Here is a 19,623-nt window from a genome sequence, read left to right as displayed (position 1 = left end):
CACAGTTCCTTAGAAGAATGGCCGATTCCAGGCCAAGATGGCAGGCAAGCTACGAAAGATGAAAGGATTGGTGATAAGGGGCACCAAGAGGGACAGGACGGTGCTTTGGGGTTGCCACTGGATGAGGATGGGATCGTCTAAGCAACAAAACGAACAACTACCATGAACTGAAACACACTAGATGCAGTGCCTCAAACTCATAATGTTACTGTCAGGTGACCCATCCTTATCCTCATCCCTAAGCCCCACTGGTCACCCTGGGGGTATCAAAGCGGGTATCTTTCCTTGCCCTGGAAAGAAACGATGGATAGGAAAGCATTCCTGGTGGTCCAGAACAGGCTGTGTTTCAAGCAACCAAGTAGCCCTGATGATAAAAGAAAAAAAAACTCTTCTTTGCAGAAAAATTCCAACTAATAAATATAGAAGAAAAGCTGTAATTAAGGACAATTGCCACTTTACAATGGCCAGTTAAATGATGGAACCATTGGGCGATAAGTGAAAAAAGAACTTTATATGAGAAGTCAGGCCCTCATTCTCTGAACTCCTGACCAACAGTGGCCCTACAGGAAAACTGAAACACTCAGAAATATAAATATAAGGCATCATCTCAGACACAGTCTTGCTAACAAGGTCACTGCACCCTCTGCTCTTTCAATCTAACACCCATTTCACTAGGGGCAGGAAGAAGCGAGTGAGGCAATGCTGTTGGCAGAAAATGGATGTTAAAGATTCTGCCACTTAGGACTCAGAAAGAAGTGAGGAACCTGGTAGAGAAAGCTCCTATCACCTTAGAGAATACATGTATCATTAAAAACAGAACATTGGTAGAAAGATCAACATTAAAGGTGTTTCTGGTGAGGGCTCAGAGGAAATGAGGAACATGTTCCTGCAAACTAGAACAAAGAGAATCCTTGTCATATAGTGACAGAAAGTTTTGCTGAATTGTATCCTAGTTGTGGGGAAAGCAGAAGTTATAAGCAACAAACCTGGATATTTGGCTAAGTAGACTTCCAAGCAAAGTGTTAAAGCCTGGCCTGGTTTATTCTGGCTGCTTATAGTAAAATGCAAGAGGAAAGAGATAATTGAGGGAAGAATCATTAAGCAAAAAGGAACTTGGACTTGATTTGGGAAATTCTCAGGTTACTCAAATTACAAAAAAAAAAAAAAAAAAAAAAAAAAAAAAAAAAAAAAAAAAAAAAAGTTAATATTAGGAGATTCACTGTTAGGGTGTGGCCAGGCGAATTTTCCTAGTGGCAAAGAGATTAGGCATGTAATTCATGAATCCCCTCAATCGTCTCACAGAAACCAGGAACAGAAATTATATGATCTAGCAAAGATCTGAGAAGAAATCTCTTGTCTAATGACATGAATCCTGTCACATACACAGGAGACCCACAAGATTTTTGAGTGTTATATAGCAGGAACACTGCCAGTTTGGACTGAAAGGGACAGAAACTGGATGAAATCAAAGAAGAGTGTCAGATTCCTAAAATTCTACTAGCAGGAAACAGGCTGATAAAACTACTCAGATGCAAACATGTGCTATTCTTCAAAAAAAGGAAAGATGACAAGGACAGAGCCTTGAACCAAGAGGCGAAAGCCATGGCTAGTATGTGGTAATTTGTTAAAGCAGCTATAGGAAACTAATACGTTGTCTCTAGAGATTTACCTATTCTAGGTATTTTATACGAAGGCAATTATACAATATGTGGTCCAAGCACAGCTACAAGCTGAATGCAGCTTCATGAGAGGTCACAAGTGATAGCAGCAGGATGCCAAACAGGCAATTCTGATTGCCCCAAGTCCTGACCCACAGAATCAGGAGAAATAACTCATTGCTTTAGGCCACTAAGTTTTGGGGTAGTTCTTTATGAAACAACAGATAACAATATTGAACCAACAAGTTCTGCATTTCAAAAGCTAAAATAAGTTCCATAAGGCCTCATCAAATCTCTTTTAAGAAAATGCGAACTAACAAAAACAACAAAAACATCTCATCCCCCCAAAAATCTGCAAATTATATATCTAATAAGAGATGTATCCAAAATAAAGAACTCTAGCAGTCTAAAGAAAAAGACCAAGAACCCAATTTTAAAATGGGCAAAGGATCTGAATAATCATTTCTCCAAAGAAAATATACAAATGGCCAATAGCACATAAAAAAGATGCTCAATATCATTAGTTGTCAGGGAAATGCAAATCAAAACCACAATGAGATACTACTTTATACTTATCACGATAGTTATAATAAAAAAAGACAATAACAAGTGTTTATGAGGAGTGGAGAAACTAGTACCGCATACACTGTTGGTGGGAATGTAAAACGATGCAGCTGCTTTGGGAAACAATCTGGCAGTTTTTCAAAAGGTTAAACAGAGTTACCATATGACCCAGCAATTCCACTCCTAGGTGTATACCCAGGAAAAATAAAATCATGTATGTCTACAGAAAAGTTTGTATACAAATGTTTATAGCAGCAATATTAACAATATCCAAAAGGCAGAAACGATCCAAATGTTCAACTGATGAATGGATAAATAAAATGTGGCATATCCATATAAGGAAAAGGAACCAGCAATAAAAAGGACTGAAGTACATGCTACAACATGGTTCATGGATGAACCTTGAAAATAGTTTGCTGAATGAAAGAAACCAGTTGCAAAAACATATATTGTATGACTGCATTTATATGAGTTCAGAAAAGGCAAATTCGTAGCAACAGGAAGCAGATTAGTGGTTGCCTAAGGCTAAGAGTCCAGGGAAAATGGAGCATGACAGCAAATGGGTATGAAGTTTCTTTTAGACAACGTTATAAAATTTTGATTGTGGTGATGGTTAGACAACACTGAATATCTTAAAGACCACTGAATCGCACACTTTAAATGGGTAAATTGTATAATATATGAAGTAGATCTCAATAAAGTTGTTATAAAAGAAAATATTTATATACATCCAGGGCACAGAGCTCACAAACATACACTCATGCGCTCTGACCTCTGTATAAGACCAGACTGTATAGATGGTTTCTGTTCTGGAACCTGCTTTCGTCAGCCTGTGATTTCTTATCTCTCCATTTACAAAATGTTCACCTTATCTAAATGTTCAGACCATATTCAAATTTCCCCAATTGACTTCTATATGTCTTGACAGTTGGTTTATCCAAGCCAATATCCAATCGAGGGCCATAAATAACAACTGCTTTTAATTCGTGACACACAAACATGTCCTAGAATTCCAACACTGCACTTGGGCACAAGATGCCCAGAGCACACTCAATGCAGAGGAGGGTCAGAGGTCAGGATCTGCATGGGGGAGAGGGCAGGTGTGGTATAGAACAAAAGCCCCGGGTATCAGCCTCACTTTGCAAAAGCTAGGTAACCTTAGACAAGCAGCTTGGCTTCTTTGTGCCTGTTCTGTTTCATTTCTACTAAAACAGCTCCGCCCCAGGGAGAGCACATGGATGGAAGGAGTTAGTCCCATGAAGCCCATACTGCCTGGCCCAGGACAAGAGCTCACACAGTGGAAACCCTCCCTAACTCCTCCACCTGTGATATTCCTACCTGGTTCCTAGATCAAGGCCTCAATCTCCACCAGCATCACCTTCATCACTTAACTAAAGGGGACAGGAACTCTTCTGGGCCCACGTGTCATGGCCCTGTGGGGCTTAGGTGAGGACTCCCATGGAGGCCTAAGGCCAAAGCCAGTTCTTACGCAGAGCACTTGTCCCTTCTGAAGGAGCAGCTGGGGCCTGAGTGACTGCTCTACAAGATTCATGGGAGCTAACCATGAATGATGGGTGCTGGCAGTGAAGTCTGGGGTCAGAGGCTGGGCCTGTATCCTGAGAGTCCCCCCAGTATCCTCCTTGTATCTGTAGAGTAGACACAAGATCCAGAGTGCTGCAGGCAAAGCCAATAGTGTCTGGGATCAAGCAGTGAGAAGCCACCCCATCCCCACTTCCCAGGCAGAGAGGCTTCCAGATCTGCATCACATCCTTCTCTTCCTGAGCCTCTCTGACAGAGGCTCCACCCACCAGGGCCTTACCCGGGTCTTCGCCTTCAGGAACACATGGCTCTCCATATCCTTGCTGGATTTACTGTGGGCCACGCCAGCTTTTCTCATGGCATCTTCACTGAAAGACAAAGGAGAAGAGATGGTGACGTGACGTATACCTATGAGTCCACTCCTGCAGGGTCGTGGCCAGAAGGCCCTGCAACAGCAGCTACCCCTGGGTGGAAGGGGCCTGTCCCTCTTACACCAGCCTTGCTGAGGTCTAGGGAGGGCACTCAGTAGAGTGATCAAAGACAGCTGAACAAGGAAATAAGAGGGCAGGGCCACAAGAAAGAACAGGAAAGCTGGTCATCACAAAGCAAAGCAGCCACCCCCAGCATGAGGGGACAGAGGGGCCAGGCCCTAGAGATCACTCGCAACCAGCACAAAATCAAATGCATATTAGAAGGCTGAGTGGCCAGCCAGCCTCTATTTCCTGCCCTCTGAGTGGCCTGGGTCCTCACCCAATTCTGGCATTAAGAGCAGTGGAACCTCAGCTCTGGTCTCCTCCTCTGTAAAATAAAGGGGCCATGAAAAGTCGTCTCTCAGTCCCTCCCAAGGCAAAGGTCCCTATGTGGGACACGCAAGTTCTCCAGATGGGACTCAGAGGATAAGTCTCAACTTCAATAACTTTTAGCTGGGGACAGGAGGAGATAGACCACACACATGTGGAAAACATCTTAAAACCGCATTTGCCAACACAAGTACAGTAAGAGAGTGAATCTTATCACACATCTGATGCTCTGTCGGGATAGAGCCATGCACACTGGCTAAACATAAGCTCCCTCTAAACAGCAGCACACATACACCCCTCCCCCCCAACACGCACACACAAAGATAAGAACACGTGTGCATTTGTTAGAAGAGAAGGGGTGTATTAGGCTCACGTGCCGAGGCCTGGCCTGTCTGCTCACAGCCTGCCTTCTTACTTGTCTCCCAGTGCTGGGCCTTCTGATAAACAAATGAACAAGCATGTCAGGGCTCTGCTGCCTCACCCGAAAGAATAAAATAAGCCCAGTCCAGCTGGTGCTAGAAAGCTTTTTGACCACTCCAAACAAATGAAAAGATCTCAGGCTACTGAAAAAGTGTGCACCTGGGACTGCAGGATCAGGTCTGTGATTCTTACAGAAATCACAGAAAGGAAGCTAAATGTTAAGAGATGGACAAGTCTACATTACTATATAAAGAAAAATAAAATAACACTGACTCACGACATTGTTAGATAACTCATTCAACATATGTGAGTTTGGGGTCCCTACCCCATCTACTTCCTCAAGCCTGTGGTAAGGAGGCAGCAACAGGTTCCCGCTGGCAAAGCACCCAGGGTAGAGCAGATGCACACACAAGGAAATATGTGACCACAGCCACAAGAAAGGTGAGAGAAATGATGAGGACAATCTGAGATCCAACGCATGGGGAAGCGAGGCTGGCAGGCCAGGAGGACCAGGCACTGATGTGCTGAGGCTGGCATGGGGCAGGCACTCCACATGTGGAGACTGAGAGATGTCACCTGGTAGGCTCTAAGTCACTGAGCATTGCCGACAAGAGAAGTGACTGAGCAGACCCATCTTCAGAAGGGTAACTCACCTGTGACCCCCAGGACAGTACTTGTTCCCTTTCCTACCTTCCAACAGCAGTGTAAGGCACACCCTGCCACAGAGATGGGGACCAATGCAGGGACCCAGAGCAGAGCAGTGGACACGGCAAGAGGGCCCTTGCCAGCCAGCAGGACAGCCTGGAGGCTGACGAGGTGGGCAGTGAAGAGGTCACGGGTAGAAGGTAGAGCCAGGAGCCAACGTGTGAGGCACAGAGAGACAGAGAGGCTGCTGAGGGCTTTGAGGGTGAGACTCAATTACACAGATGGGCTCTGCCTAAGAGCAGTGATCCCCGAGGGCTTAGCTAGGCTCTTGGCTAGATAAAAGCAGTCCTCCAAGCTGCTGGCTGGCCATTTTTGATTGGGTCAGCAGACTCACAGGCCCCACACAGACACTGCATCCTGACCCCAGCAAAGACACCTGGCACATCCACAGAGATAAGACACAGACACGGACTTACTGTAATAGCTCTGAGGTGGGGGGACCTCAGCAGGCCCGAAGGTACCAGGTGCAAGGGCATCTGCTGGAGGAGCCCTGGTCAGGGCAACATCACAGATGAGCACAGGGACTGCATGGGCACCGCTGTCAGTGACTCAGAGCCTGAGGAGCACTGACAACACTAGAGGCCAAAAACAGGCATATCTTCACAAGCTAGAACACACACCTTAATAACAGGAAACAGAATTGAGATAAATGTCCAGTTCTGCCTGTGAGCTATGAAAGGGGCTGCACAGGTACGGAGCCAAGGAAAAAGGCAGCTCCTTGGCCGGGCACCAGGGCCCTGCGAGGCAGTACAGTGCCAATGTCACGCACTGGTCCCCTCCACTGCTGCGCTCAGAGCCTGCCCAAACTGGCTCTGTGTATTTGTTGGCTGAAGAATAAACAGGCACCCTGAGCACTGTTTTCAGTTCTGCAAACCATATTTTTTAAAATGTTTTTGCTCCTGTTTGTAGTCTGCAGATCATGCTCCATAAAACAGAAGAAGAGGCAAAAAAGAAACCAGGCAGTTCTGCTGTTACTATCCTACATTTTCCCCCAAGGAGCGGGGCCTGTTCTTTCCTTTTCAACCATCTCAGCATTTTGTCAGAGGTACCTGTCCATTATCGGGGTTCTAAGTGCATGTTGCATAGCATTTCATACCTGTGCTTACGTGTGGTGTCCCTCCTTTGTACTCGGGACCTACCATATCCACTGTATGAGGTTGTCACCGGGACCCAGTCCCATGCTGGGAGCAGTCCTGCACAGGGGAAGGACCAGCTGGTCACCAAAGCCCCCTCTACTCTTCCTGAGTTGGGCTTTGCTTCGGTCCCCAAAATGCCTGCCATAACAGCCGAACCTGAATGACCACTTCTCAGCCTCCACCTCCAGAAAACAACAAATCCCTTCCAGCAACTGTCCCTAAACAAAGGCAAACTACCACACAAAGAGACAACCCCAAATACAGAGGTTACAGCCTCAGAGACATAACTGAAAAGAACCAATACTTCAAGGTGAGCTCTGCCCTCACACAAGCAAGCCTGAGGTCTCAGCTGGGGGAGGTCAGGGAGCAAAACCAGTGTCAGGGCTCACCAGAGCAGACCCTAAATGGCCATCCTGCCACAGTTCCAACACCAAGGCAGCCACCACCAAACCTAAAGCTGCCAGGGAGATGTCAGTACCATAACAAAAAGGCTCTGTGTGGTGGCCACTGCCTGGACACAACCAGCCCTCTGAGAAGATGGGTGGAGGCCTGATACCAGCTGAGAGCACATGGCCTTTTGCTGTGACCCGGACTCCACGAGCTCCTTCATTCTAGTTTCTTCCTGGTCACCACAGTTACACCTGTCTGCCCAGTCAGGGTTCCACTGGTATTTGGATTAGACCAGATCCTTCTGAGGCAGGACTTGACCTATTACACAAGCCCTGTGAGTTCCCTCACCAGGGACTGGATGAGGCCCTTACTGTAACAGACCTCGCCTGAGCAGAAGGCAGTGCCACGCCAAGAAAATACCCTGCGACTTTAGCTCCGTGCCCACCAATCGCTCAGACTGGAAACCTGGGAACTCCCTCTTCAGTTCCCAATCTAATCTCCATTCTCTAAAGTTCAAATCCTCACCCCATCTCTCACTGCACCTGTGATGACCTCTCTGGATGGGCCTCTCTCAAGGTCCCATTCCCGCCCTGCCACCTCTGCTAGCTCCTTAAGCCACACAGCTGGCGGTGAGTGTGGGGAGCAACCCAGGCTATGGCCGTGCCTCCCTCGCCCACTCTGCACACTATCCTAGGCCCTGCTGCCTGGCAAGCTGCCCGACTACGCCACCGGCCCTGTCTGCTGGGCCCTCTGACCTTCTCGCTCGGGTACCCCCCCTCCCCGCTTCACGGAAACCCTGTGGTCACTCTGATCACACCCATGGCTCCTCCTGTGGAAATTGCTGACTTCCTGTCTGTCGGCCCTGTTGTCCTATGAGCAACCTTGAGAGCAGAGATTATGGCATTCACCTCTGTACTCAGCAGGCAATAATCAGCATCATACAAAAACCTGGCTACTTGTAACACAAGGAGTGGTAATGCCATGTATTTTGATGGAACATGACATGCAGAACCTGAGAATCAGCGTGGCAGGCACAGGAGAAACCAAGCCTCGAACAACCACATCCAAACTGTAGAGGCCAAGGTGATCAGGGAAAGGCATGTGCTGCGGTAGACAGAAGTGCTGGGCAGCTGGACCTGGCAGGAAGTACAAAGAGAATGAAGGGCCTGGGCTCCGGAATCACACAGACCAGGGCTTGAATTATGACCTGGCTACTCGCCAGCTCTGGGTCATCAGAGAGGCACGCCACCCCCCAAGCACATCCTCTTCATAAAGGAGCACTACGAAAGGGCTGTAGCCAGGATGAAGGGAGATGCACAGAAAGGGCCAGGGTGTGAGGACAGGCCCGGCCTCATCATGGCCTGCTCTCCCTCACCTCCACCCTGTCTCCAAATTGGGAAATTCAATTTGTCAACTGGAGTCCAGTCCGAGTCCTTGTAATCCAAATCAGCTCAGGATAAAGCCAAAAACCCAGCAAACTGTGTGTCCTTGGGAAGGTACACACGGACACAAGCTCAAAGTGTGCTAATGCCTTGGTATGCCCCTCACCGCTTCACCCACCAGCCACCGACCCTGGATAAGGCACCACTTTGCAGCGTCTACATGTCCAATCTGTAGAGGGAAGACATGACAGTACCCACTTCACAGGGCTGTTCATTCTTCAGAGGATTACAAAAGTTAACATCATCAGGAGCTGCAAGCTCAAAGTGTGCTAATGCCTTGGTATGCCCCTTACCGCTTCACCCACCAGCCACTGACCCTGGATAAGGCACCACTTTGCAGCGCCTACATGTCCACTTCTGCAGAGGGAAGACATGACAGTACTCACTTCAAAGGGCTGTTCATTCTTCACAGGATTACAAAAGTTAACATCATCAGGAGCTCGGCACACAAGAAGCACTAACGTGTGTTAAAGAAATCAGTCAGAGAATAGTCCACCTTATTGCATAGTAAGACTGCATCCCAAATACCTCCAACAAGCAGTGATGTTTGTGTCACCCCCTTTCTAGAAGATGACAGCAGTCAGTTACGTACGGATCCCTCAGGCAGAGCTGCTCTCCCACTGAAACTCTGAACCACCTGGAAGTGTGCCCCCCGGGTACCCAGCTCTGCAGCCCCTGTGGGCCACACATTTCTCAGGAAGGGCTTTTGCACAGGCATATTGAGAGGGAGAACCTCTAAGCAGCCTCCTCCGCCTGCCTGCTGCCTGGTCCTCCCGTCCACACTCCTTCCAAAGGGCCCTGGTCCACACCCAAGAGCCCTCTCACTTCTCCTGAGACTACCCTCTTCATCGCTTCTCTTCCCATTGCTGAATAATTGCTTGAATTCTCAGGAGAGTGGGCGCCTCTGGTCCCCTGCTGGTGTCTAGAGCAGGATGGTTCATTCCTCCTTGGGTCACACACTCACCCTCCTAACCTCAGGTACACAGGATGCCTTCTGCCCATCCATCTGTGCGACAGCCCAGAGGAAATTTCTCCTGATTTGTGAACCACAACACTCGTTAACCCACTGACCTCTAATGGGGCAGTTTATGCCACCCCCACCAGTCCCCTAAGAGAAGCCTCCTGGTGAACTGCCACCTGCACATTGGACAGAAACTTGCAGCTCAGGTGTGATCCTTCACTTTGTATGTGTGTAAAAACTTCTATCATAAAAGTAGCAGATGATGGCAGGAGAATAGTTACACAACAGTGGGATGAGAAGGCTTTCCTAAGCACATCATCAAAAACAGACACCATAAAGGGAAAAAGATTCTGCCAGATTAAAAAAGATTGCTACCATACTTTTACTAGCCATCTACCAGAGACAAGAAAAGGTACCCTGATAATCCAGGGCAGGTCCTCAGGAGCTCAAGCCCATCCCTGACGTCTGAGGGGCGAGGCTCTGGCAGCCTGCTTCTCTATCGGAATGCTCACAGCAGTGCCCATCTGACCCTCACCCCAGGCCTGTGCAATGGCCCTAGCATGTTTGGGGACAAGCTCCCAACATTTGTGGTGCAGCCCAAGGGTGCTCTATGTTTGATAAGGCACAGCTCAGGCCAGCACAAGAGAACTGTGCCCATCCTCCACCAACACCCCCACCCCCCCGCCAGCAAATGTCAACTGGAACCACATATCACACGTAGATGAGGACAGAGCCGAGTGTCTGCCCAGCTTTAGCACCGAGGAATCCCATGAGCCTGCCTCCAGGAGAATGGCCCAGAAGTGAAGGCAGACCAGATGGAAAGCAAACCACCACATCAGCACTGAGAGGGAAACACAACCTTCACTGATTCTCATCACATCTATGGGTTTCACACTTTCAATTGGGAAAGATCCTATTTTTCACTGTAATTCTGGTTTGTTCCCCCAAAATATTACACTCTCTTAGGCGCCAAAATTTTAAAAAATCAGGAATTTATTTGGAGAGGATAAGGAATCATCCAGAATGAAAAACACACAGTTTAAAATGTAATGTTTTAGCCCTCTGAAAAGAGGAACAAGAACAAAGCCATATGAGGGGCATATGCTTAACTTAAAAATAAGAGAGCTTAAGTCACAATCCAAATAAATACATTCCCCGCAACATTTTCACTTTTAAAATAAAATCAAATGAGATATAATCTCCAGGTTGGAATGAGGGACTGAACTTACACATGTGATTTTGTTCCATCTCTAAACACCACTAAAACCACAGGAAAAAAAATAGATTTTGTTTGTCTCTAACACAAACTCAAAGAACGAGAGTGTTGGCACCAACAACAGTGTTTTTAGAGACTGGGAAGCTGATGACCACGTGGTGATGGAAACAGCAAGCCAACTAAGAAAGCAGGGCTCAAAGCTAATCCAAATCTTCGCAAGCTTCAGGACAGGGCGTGCCTGGTGCTCAGGACTGAAGATAAATGGAAGGATTCCTGGGTAAAAGCCACCACTATATCCCCTTCCCCAGTTCACACTACTGGGTAACCACTCCCAAACCAGGAGACCACTACAGAGGTATTCTCTGGAAAAGCACAAAATGGACAGTCGTTGGACTAGAGTCAACCCACTCTGTTGATAAGGCACAGGGAGGAAAAAGAAAGACGTGGACTGTATGGCCGTCAGAGTGACTAGATAGATCCACACTAACTGCTGAGACCCATCCACCTGCCTGCCTGCGGCCGCCTCCATTGCAGTGCCCAGCATGCTGGCACCCAGGCCTTCATCCTACAGCCCAGCATTTGGAAGACTATGCTCTAGAGGAAAGACTCAGAGAACCATAAGCCACATGAGGCTTTAGTGAACCTCCCTGTAGACAAGTCCAGGTACACAGAGCGTCCACTCACCTTCACAGTACCCCCTCTTGGAGTAAGCAGCCAACTAAGGGCTCCCAGACACTCTAATGTCGCAGATAAAGACCCCATGAAAAATGTCATTTGGAGCTATCAGAAACTCTGCAAGAAGAAAATGTCAAGAAAACTATACTATCCATAGAGACAAGGCACTGTAGCTATTTAACAATAGAATGCTATAAAATGAAAAGTCAAATTACAAAAAAAAAAAAGTGTTCCTATAAATAAAAGCATATTAGAGTGAAAAGATAGGGATAAAATCGAGTAAATCACCCAGAGAGCAGAGCTAAAACACAAAGAGATGGATAACAGGAGATCAAAGATGAAGGGCCAACATTCAAACACCTGGCAAAACAAAAATTAAAAAAAAAAAAAAAAGAAAAAGAAATATAATAAAATAAAACAATCACTGGGGAGAGTGAGCATAGGGAGTGGAGGGAATTAGATTCCCATGAAATGATTTAAAGGAGCCTTCCCTGAAGTGCAGGATGTGAGTTTTGAGACTGAGGCGAGTCACCGGGAGGCTTGCTGAAAGAAGCACTAGGCCATCACAACAGCAGCACTAGAAACAAGAAAGCAGTGGGAACATGCTTCTCAATCCTTGAGGAAGTACTTCTAACCTGGAAGTCTATAGGCATCCAAATTGATATAGCCTCCAGAAATTGAACTCCCATGAGCCTTTTCTCCGGAATCTAGTGGAACAACGGAGTGAACCAAAGGAACAAGACACAGGAGATAGGAAACAAGACCCAACACTGGAGCCATGCAGCTGTGCGACTCAAGAGACAGGCACACTGAGGGCTGTCCTCACACCTCTGGCCACCGCCCATGAGGGCTCCAGAAAGCAGGTGCAGGGGAAAAGCTGGAACTGACTGTCTGGCAGCACTGAGCATGGGGATAATTGTATCAAGAAGTAACTGGAAGAGGAGAAGAGTTAGCCACAGGTACACAGAAAACTAGGCACATTTTTAAGAAGGCGATTTTTTTCTAGGGGAAAAAACAAATGATCACAGTATGCCACTGCTCAGCTGTGAATATCATTTGTGGAAACATAAAACATAAGCATTTATTCATTTACCCAGAAGGTAAAACACTGGCGGAACGCAGCAGAAGCAGAAATAACAGTTGTACAATGGGAGCTATATAGAAAGTCAACAGATAACTCATAAAACTCATAAACAGGATGACTCAAGAGAGCAAAGAGTCACAGGGGAGGACTCAGTAAACAAGGAACCATCACACTTTCTTATAAGTCTTTCGTCATTCCTTGGCTTTTAAAAGTTATGTGCATACATCACTTTGATAAAATAAAAAGTAATTAAAAGTTAAATGACAAAACACATCTAAAGAGAGTACCACAGATTCTGCCATAGAGAAATACTCAATGTAACGCCAGCTGTTATTAAGAAAGGTCTCCTTCACTTATCTAAACCTTCCTGAATGTCAACATGGAGACAGGAAGCTTCCGCTTTATCAGCAATTTTGACCCCCAGGAGTGTGCTGAAAAGCCTACCATACATTTCCCAGTTCTCCCAGAGGACCGCTCAGTCTGAGTGCTGTCAGAGAGGCACTGGGCAAAGCAGTCTCCCCTCCATCGCTAAACACCTGAGAAGGCCTCACCATACCCAGAGCCAGAAACGTCGCTTGCCTGTCCTCCACCAGTGCAGGACTGTTCAGCTAGTCAGCCAACCTTCACCAGGTCCCCAGATAGCTACAGAGTGGCCTCCAGTGTCTCCCTTGGTCTTCTCCCGTTCTGCGGCAGGTAGCAGTTTCTTGCACACAGTGCCCCAGATGGTCTCATCTGGAGGCAGGAAATGATGAGACACAAATTGTGCAGTCCCCAACAGTAACCAAAACAAACACCTGACCCCAACAGGGAGGGAGCCTCCTAGACTTCACAGGTAGCTGGAAGCATGTTTGCCAAACTATATCCCAGACTGTAACTTCTTCCTTTTCTTTGTTAGAACACCTCTGCATTCTGATTCTCTAACTTTTTAAAGAAACATAAAAGTATTTTTTAACAAGATAAAAATGTGTATTTTTGGAAGTTAACCATCTACCTATATTGTAGGAAAGGTTATTTTAGTCTTGCAGAAAGAATCTTTAATCATACAAACACAAGAAACTTCAAACGCTTTCCTTTCACATTCCTCTCGGTTTGTTTAAGTGCTCCAATTTCTGCTCTCAAGATTTCTCAATGCCCAATGAACTAGATCAATGAAAGAACTACACTTAAAGAAAATATCAGTGCCCTTAAAAGGACATGTTGTTATTTGAGCTAGTTCAGAGGACTACACAAGCTTCTCTGAGGTTTGGCCTCAACAGGACCAGGAGAGCTGGAGAGGCTTCTTGATCTCTGTCAGGCATTGCCCTCTGGGCTCTCAGGCCTGAGACCACTCTAGCTCCCCTAGTTCTAGCCTCGAGTATGTCCCACTCACCACCAGGCAACTATGTGGGAAGGACACTCAATGCCAACCCAAGAATTTATTAAAATGCTTATCTCACTAGATTTTGTGGTATTGGGAGTGGGAAGGAAACCCTGTTTTAGAGATGTGCACTCAAGTACTGGCTGCTGAAATCATACGGTGCCTGGGATGATTTAAAACAGTCCAGGAAGGGGTGAGGAGGAATGGGCGAAACACTGGCCATATGTTATCTCTCGAAGTAACTGAGAGATATTTTTCTATTACTCTTACTTTTTGAATGTTTGGAAAAGTCCATAGTGGAGCTTTTAACAAGGAAGTGACTAAAATGCTCATGTCAAGCATGCAGGATGACTGTGCAGAGATGCCCAGAGGAAGTTTACCTCCTAGTGTGCTCCCCAGTGAGGCCTTCCAGGCCATCACTCAGGGAGTGACAATACACTCCGAGCTATTCCAGCTGCAGAGTCCCCCTCAGCCTGGAGGAGCTTGAGCCTTTAGAGGATGGTAACTAATAAGTCTTAAAAAAATCTGCTCCTACAACCAGAGGTTGGTCCAGTCCTCAGCTACCCAGGCAGAGCCTGACTATATGGAAAAATCCCATCTGTCAGACAGTGCTGTGTGTGCGTGGTCCGTGCCTCGCTTAACCTGGGATGCGGGCACAAAACTTCCAGCCCAGAGTCCATCCAAGAGATGAACACAACCTTAACCTTGAGAAAGTCACAACTCGAACTGAACTCTGAGCTTGATTCCATTTGAAATTACAGATATATCTACATGTATTTACCTAATCGAAATACATACAAACAAAGTTATATGCACACAGAAACAGAACTGGAGAAAACAGATCAAAATGTAACGGCCATCTCTGGGCAAGGAGAGTATGGAAAGCACCTTCCTGTTTTGGACTCCTCTACAATGTTATCTGGAAGGGAATGAAGTACTGCGCCCACAAGGCCTGCACACACTCATGAAAACAGGAGGTGGAGACAGGCCTGAGCTGCTGGGACTGGCTTTCTTGTGCCCACATCCTCTCACCCTAGTCTTTTTCCACATCTGCTCTGCCCACCACAGCCCTCTGCCAGGGCCCTCTGCTCGGCTTCCTCTGCGCCCCAACCTGAGGATGAGGACAGCCCACCCACGTTGCTCTTACAGCTGATTGATCTTTCAGGTTTGCTCCATGCACCTCCCACTGGCTTTTGGGCTTTTCTCCTTGGAAGAGTTGACACCCCCTCCACACACACACTGCATATCATTACCTCACACCCCTCAGAATCAGCACAGAATCAGGGCTCATCTCCCTGTGGGGTGTCTTTCTCCTCCCTTCCTTCTGCGTGTATGTACATACAAAACACACACACATAGTCGTAAAATTCTTTCCTTCCTAAACCACCCATTTCGTTCCTTTTGTCATTGCGTCAAGTGGGTATCAAATCTGAGTGTGCATTCAAGATCAATAAGTATGCTTGTTATAAAGGCAGGTTCCCTGACAATGACAGATGTTGGCAAGGATGTCTGAAGCAGAATTCCCTGGTGGGAACGTAAATTGGTACCACCTGGGAAAACTGTTTGGCAGACAGTGCTGCAGCTGAAGGCCACACTCCTGGACCCAGCCTTGGGTGCACAGCCCAGAGAGTAAGCACATGTACCCATCAGAAAATATGACCCAAAACAGCCCAGGTGCTGTATTCACAGAGCCAACAACTGGAACTAACCCCAGTATCCACCAGCATATGACAGAAAAGTCATGCAATGGAATAAAACAGCACATAAATAAGAATGACTGCTACCTACAAAGACAAAATTCAGACAAGATGCTGAATAAAAGAAGCCAGACACAAGATTGCATGGAGTGTGATTCCAATGACAGGAAATTTAAGAACAAATGTGTCCATGGCCAGGAAAGTCAGAGGAGTGCACCGAATGAAGTGCAGGGAAGAGCCTGCTGAGTGCTGGTCTTGTCCAATATACAGGTCTGAGTGGTGGCTATGGGGACAAATATATGTGTAAACATTCATCTAGCAGCATCATGCTCAAGATTCATGTCCTTGTATTGTAGACCATAGCAGGTTATATTCAATATAAAGAAACAGTTCATAAATAAAAGAAACATTTCATGAAATGAGCAAGAGCTCCTGAGCCCTGGCTCCAGGACACTACCCCTGCCCCATCCCTGGGTTTGGATTTGAATGGTCTCGTGCCCAAATTCCTATTACAGAGCCCAGCAGGGATGCCGCAACACTTGCACAGGCATGAATCCTCCCTAGCATGAATCAAAGCAGACCAGTGGTGATTGAAGGGCCCAGGGTGATTCATCAGGGCTTCTTAGGGTATGTCTTTCTACTTTTTAACAAGAGATCCATCCTGCACAAAGCAGCCAGATCACTTCTTCAAATGTCACCTCGATAAGGACTGAAGGGAAGTTAGAAAGGGGAGAGCAGAAGAGGACAGTAGGGATGAGGATAAATCGTTTCTTAACCAACAAGCACTGCACTGCCTTCTCACATCCACCGGAGCCTGCACAGGAAGGGGTAAGGGTGGGTACACAGGCTGAGAACAGTAGGAGCCCCAGAGGCAGGGGGCCTTTCAGATCCAAGACCTTTGACTTGGATGCCACTCACCCTCCTTGCTGTCTCTCTCTTGGACTGGACACAAGTGGCTAAGCTCAAAGGCTGACCTGCAGCCAGGTCACACCTCACCTGTTCCCACCTACTCCCCCACCCCTGGCAGATTCCCACACAGAAAGCCTGTGGGGCCAAATTATCTGGAAGAAGGAGGGAGCAAGACAACACTCAGCTGCCAATCATTAAGCATGAGCACCAAGAAGATGCCTGTAAGTGAGAGAACTGGTGAATCTGAGGGAAAGGTGTGCCCATGTGCTCTCTACTATCCTTGCAACTGTTACCTTTGAAACGTTCTCAAAATAAAAAGCTCAAAGTAAGGATAACCAGGACTTAGAGAGGTCAAATGTCTTCTCTAAAGACTCAATGCTCTAAATCTACCTCGAGACACGTGACTCATTCCATTTCAGATCTCAGTGAACAGGTTCCCACCTAGATTAGGAAGAGATTCATTATTAAAGTGGAGGGGAGCGTCTCCCTCACGGCTCCTTCTCTCCCTCACAGCTCCTTCTCTCCCTCACGGCTCCTTCTCTCCCTCACGGCTCCTTCTCTCCCTCACGGTGGGTGGTTTCCAGCCCGGGATCCTAGTGCATTCCCCTTTGTTCTCCAGGACTGAGTACTCACTTGCTTATCTGTTAAACAGAACCACCTAGTAACAGTCTGGACTCCCTTTTGTCTTTAAATAAATGTCTCAATTAAAAAAAATGGGGGGGGGCGCGGTTCCAGAATGAGAAGTGGTTCAGTGATTAAGTAGCACTGATAGAGAAAGCCCTGGCAGGCTGCAAAGAGAGAAGCCAGCACTGCTTTCCACAAGCCTACCTGCGATTACTGCATGCACCTTTTGTCTAAGCCAAGGCACCATACTAGGAGCTAAATGAGATGTGGAGGCATATGACCAGCTCCTACGTTCAAGGAATTTATAATACTGTTGGCAAAGAAAAAAAAAAAATAATAATAATGAGTGTAAAAATAGCAAAAAAGAGTTCATCTGTTCAGTTCATGCCAAGATGCGCCCAATGAGGGCTCTACAAACTCAAAGGAAGTAGGAACTACATTGAGCCGAGCCATGAGGGCTCAAAAAGAGGGGATGAGGCCATGGCCAAACCTCCCACAGGGAAAAGAAAGACTGACAGAGGGAGAGCCAGCCGTGATGGTGACCAGAAGGCTGGGCATGGAGCAGGCAGCGTGTGGCTGAGGCTCTCACACCAGCACAGAGGGAGTGTCAGCTGGAAAGACAGTTTCACACTGAAAGGGGACTGCTTCTTAGCAGGGGTGGAAAGGATGGAATCGTCTTAAGAAGGGTGCACTGCCACTCAGGGCCCTGGTGAGACAGGACGTCACCCTGAAGGCAGAGCACATGATGACTTTCCACCTCATAGTAGCTGTCTGTGATCACAGCCACCTCCTCCTCCTCACTGGCAGACAGGGTCTACCTCTTCTTCAAAAGATTTCTGATTACAAAAAGATGTATGTTTATTGTTGACAAAAACACATATATGTACTAAAAATTAACAAAGAAAACTGAAATCACTTAGACAGCCAAAGACGTCTATTTAACAAAACTCAGCCTGTACCATGGTGTCTTGCTTGTTAACCTACTCTTCTTGACATCAACGTGATGGAGCATTTCCCATGTCATTTTTAACAGCAACACCAAGCCCGCCATCTGCACCTACCACAACAGATCTAACTCAGTTCCCACTGCTGGCTTGTCCCCTCGTCTCACTCCTGACATGGTGTGGAGATGAGCAGCCTCATCGTCGCCAGGTTTTGAACACTCTCCTGCTTACAGCCTTGGAGGAAATGCCTAAAGAATCATTTTAAGTTACTGAGATAAACAGATTGCCAAATAGCCTTCCTAATTGACTTAATTTATGTGCCCCAGCAGCGGTTTTGTGCGAATGCCCGCATCTTCACTTGTGTGGTGTTAGGACTTTCCCCACCTCTGAGGAGAATGCCTTTCAGGTTAGCCCACTATCACCACAGAGCCTGAACAGAGCCACAGCACCCCTGGTGAGGCAGAGATCAACTCTGATTCACAAACGCTCATGCCCTGAGGGCTTCGGAATAGGGGAACCGGAGCTCAAACAATTCAAATGCAAACTACTAACAGAGTGCTATGAAGAGCAGGGGGCAGTGGGAGGCCCAGTGTTCTCAGAGGGTGAGTAGGACCGAAGCAGCCCTCGGCCACAGGAAGAAGGGTCCCTCAGGCAGGGAAACAAACAGGATGCAGAGCAGCTGGGGTGAGAAAGAGCTGGGCTCTTGTGAAGATCCCTGGGCAGTGCAGAATGGTGGGCTGGATGAGCAGGCTCAGAGCTGAATCTACAGGTACTGGGCAAGTCATTCAAACATTCAAAGTATAAAAATAATTTGAGAAAGTGAAGTTCATGAAGCAGGAGTTGATAACTTGAAGCTGAATGGTGGGTACATGGGCATGGGGTCTTTATACTACTTGGTTTTATTAAACTTTCCAGTTTGAATTTTTGAAAATTCATCAGAATTCCTTTAAAAATATATACCCTCTGGATATGTACCCAACACTGCCCCCAAGAAATGCTTTAAAGGGGACAGATAATCATGCGGTTGTGGTCTTTCCCACTACAGAAGGCCCAACACAGGTCCTGGACTAGCCACAGCCACCCCATCAGGATTGGTAGTAACAGAAGACTCTGGTCAGGAATGGACGTAAGGGCTGCAGCTATGGTAGGTGGGTGGTGTCACCTACATAAGGGAACTGATGGGCCTTGGGTACTGGCTGCAGTCTGTGCTGGAGACCAAAGATCAGGAGGGGGTTGCTGTGCTGGGCCAACAGTGCTGTGTCAAACAGTGGCAGAAGGGCCAACCCTTATTTGGGGTCCAGTGACCAATGTGGAGTTGCTAAAATTGCCAACGGGATGCCCACCAGCAACAGGCTCCTCTAACAGGCTCTTCCAGTGCACTTGGCTTGGGTTAACAACTTCCAGCTGCCCTCTCTCCAACCCCTCGCCGCCCCCCAAAAAGTGTAACCTCTCTTTCAAAGATTAAAAGGTGGTTTGCCTCTCTGGTCCTGCTACGGTTCAGC

At 47.1% G+C, this 19,623-nt stretch overlaps 1 protein-coding gene across 9 annotated transcripts in view; it reads right to left on the bottom strand.

Moving 5' to 3' along the window:
• The window catches only part of MED15 (mediator complex subunit 15), a 57,286-nt gene that overhangs the window by 32,249 nt on the left and 5,414 nt on the right, over window positions 1-19,623 (bottom strand). For 6 of the 9 annotated variants that reach the window (XM_025044460.1, XM_025044459.1, XM_025044465.1 and 3 more), the window contains exon 2: window positions 4,042-4,129. In XM_025044460.1, the coding sequence (XP_024900228.1) occupies window positions 4,042-4,129 (88 nt within the window). Of the gene's footprint in view, window positions 1-4,041; window positions 4,130-6,102; window positions 6,262-13,146; window positions 13,323-19,623 lie in introns of all 9 variants that reach the window. The other 3 variants (XM_025044462.1, XM_025044461.1, XM_025044463.1) reach the window with 3 other exon arrangements.

The sequence above is a fragment of the Pteropus alecto genome, unplaced genomic scaffold (genome assembly GCF_000325575.1).
Source record: "Pteropus alecto unplaced genomic scaffold, ASM32557v1 scaffold113, whole genome shotgun sequence".
NCBI classification, from domain to species: Eukaryota; Metazoa; Chordata; class Mammalia; order Chiroptera; family Pteropodidae; genus Pteropus; species Pteropus alecto.
Note: the sequence above shows the minus strand (reverse complement) of the source record. Positions and strands in the feature narration are given on the sequence as shown.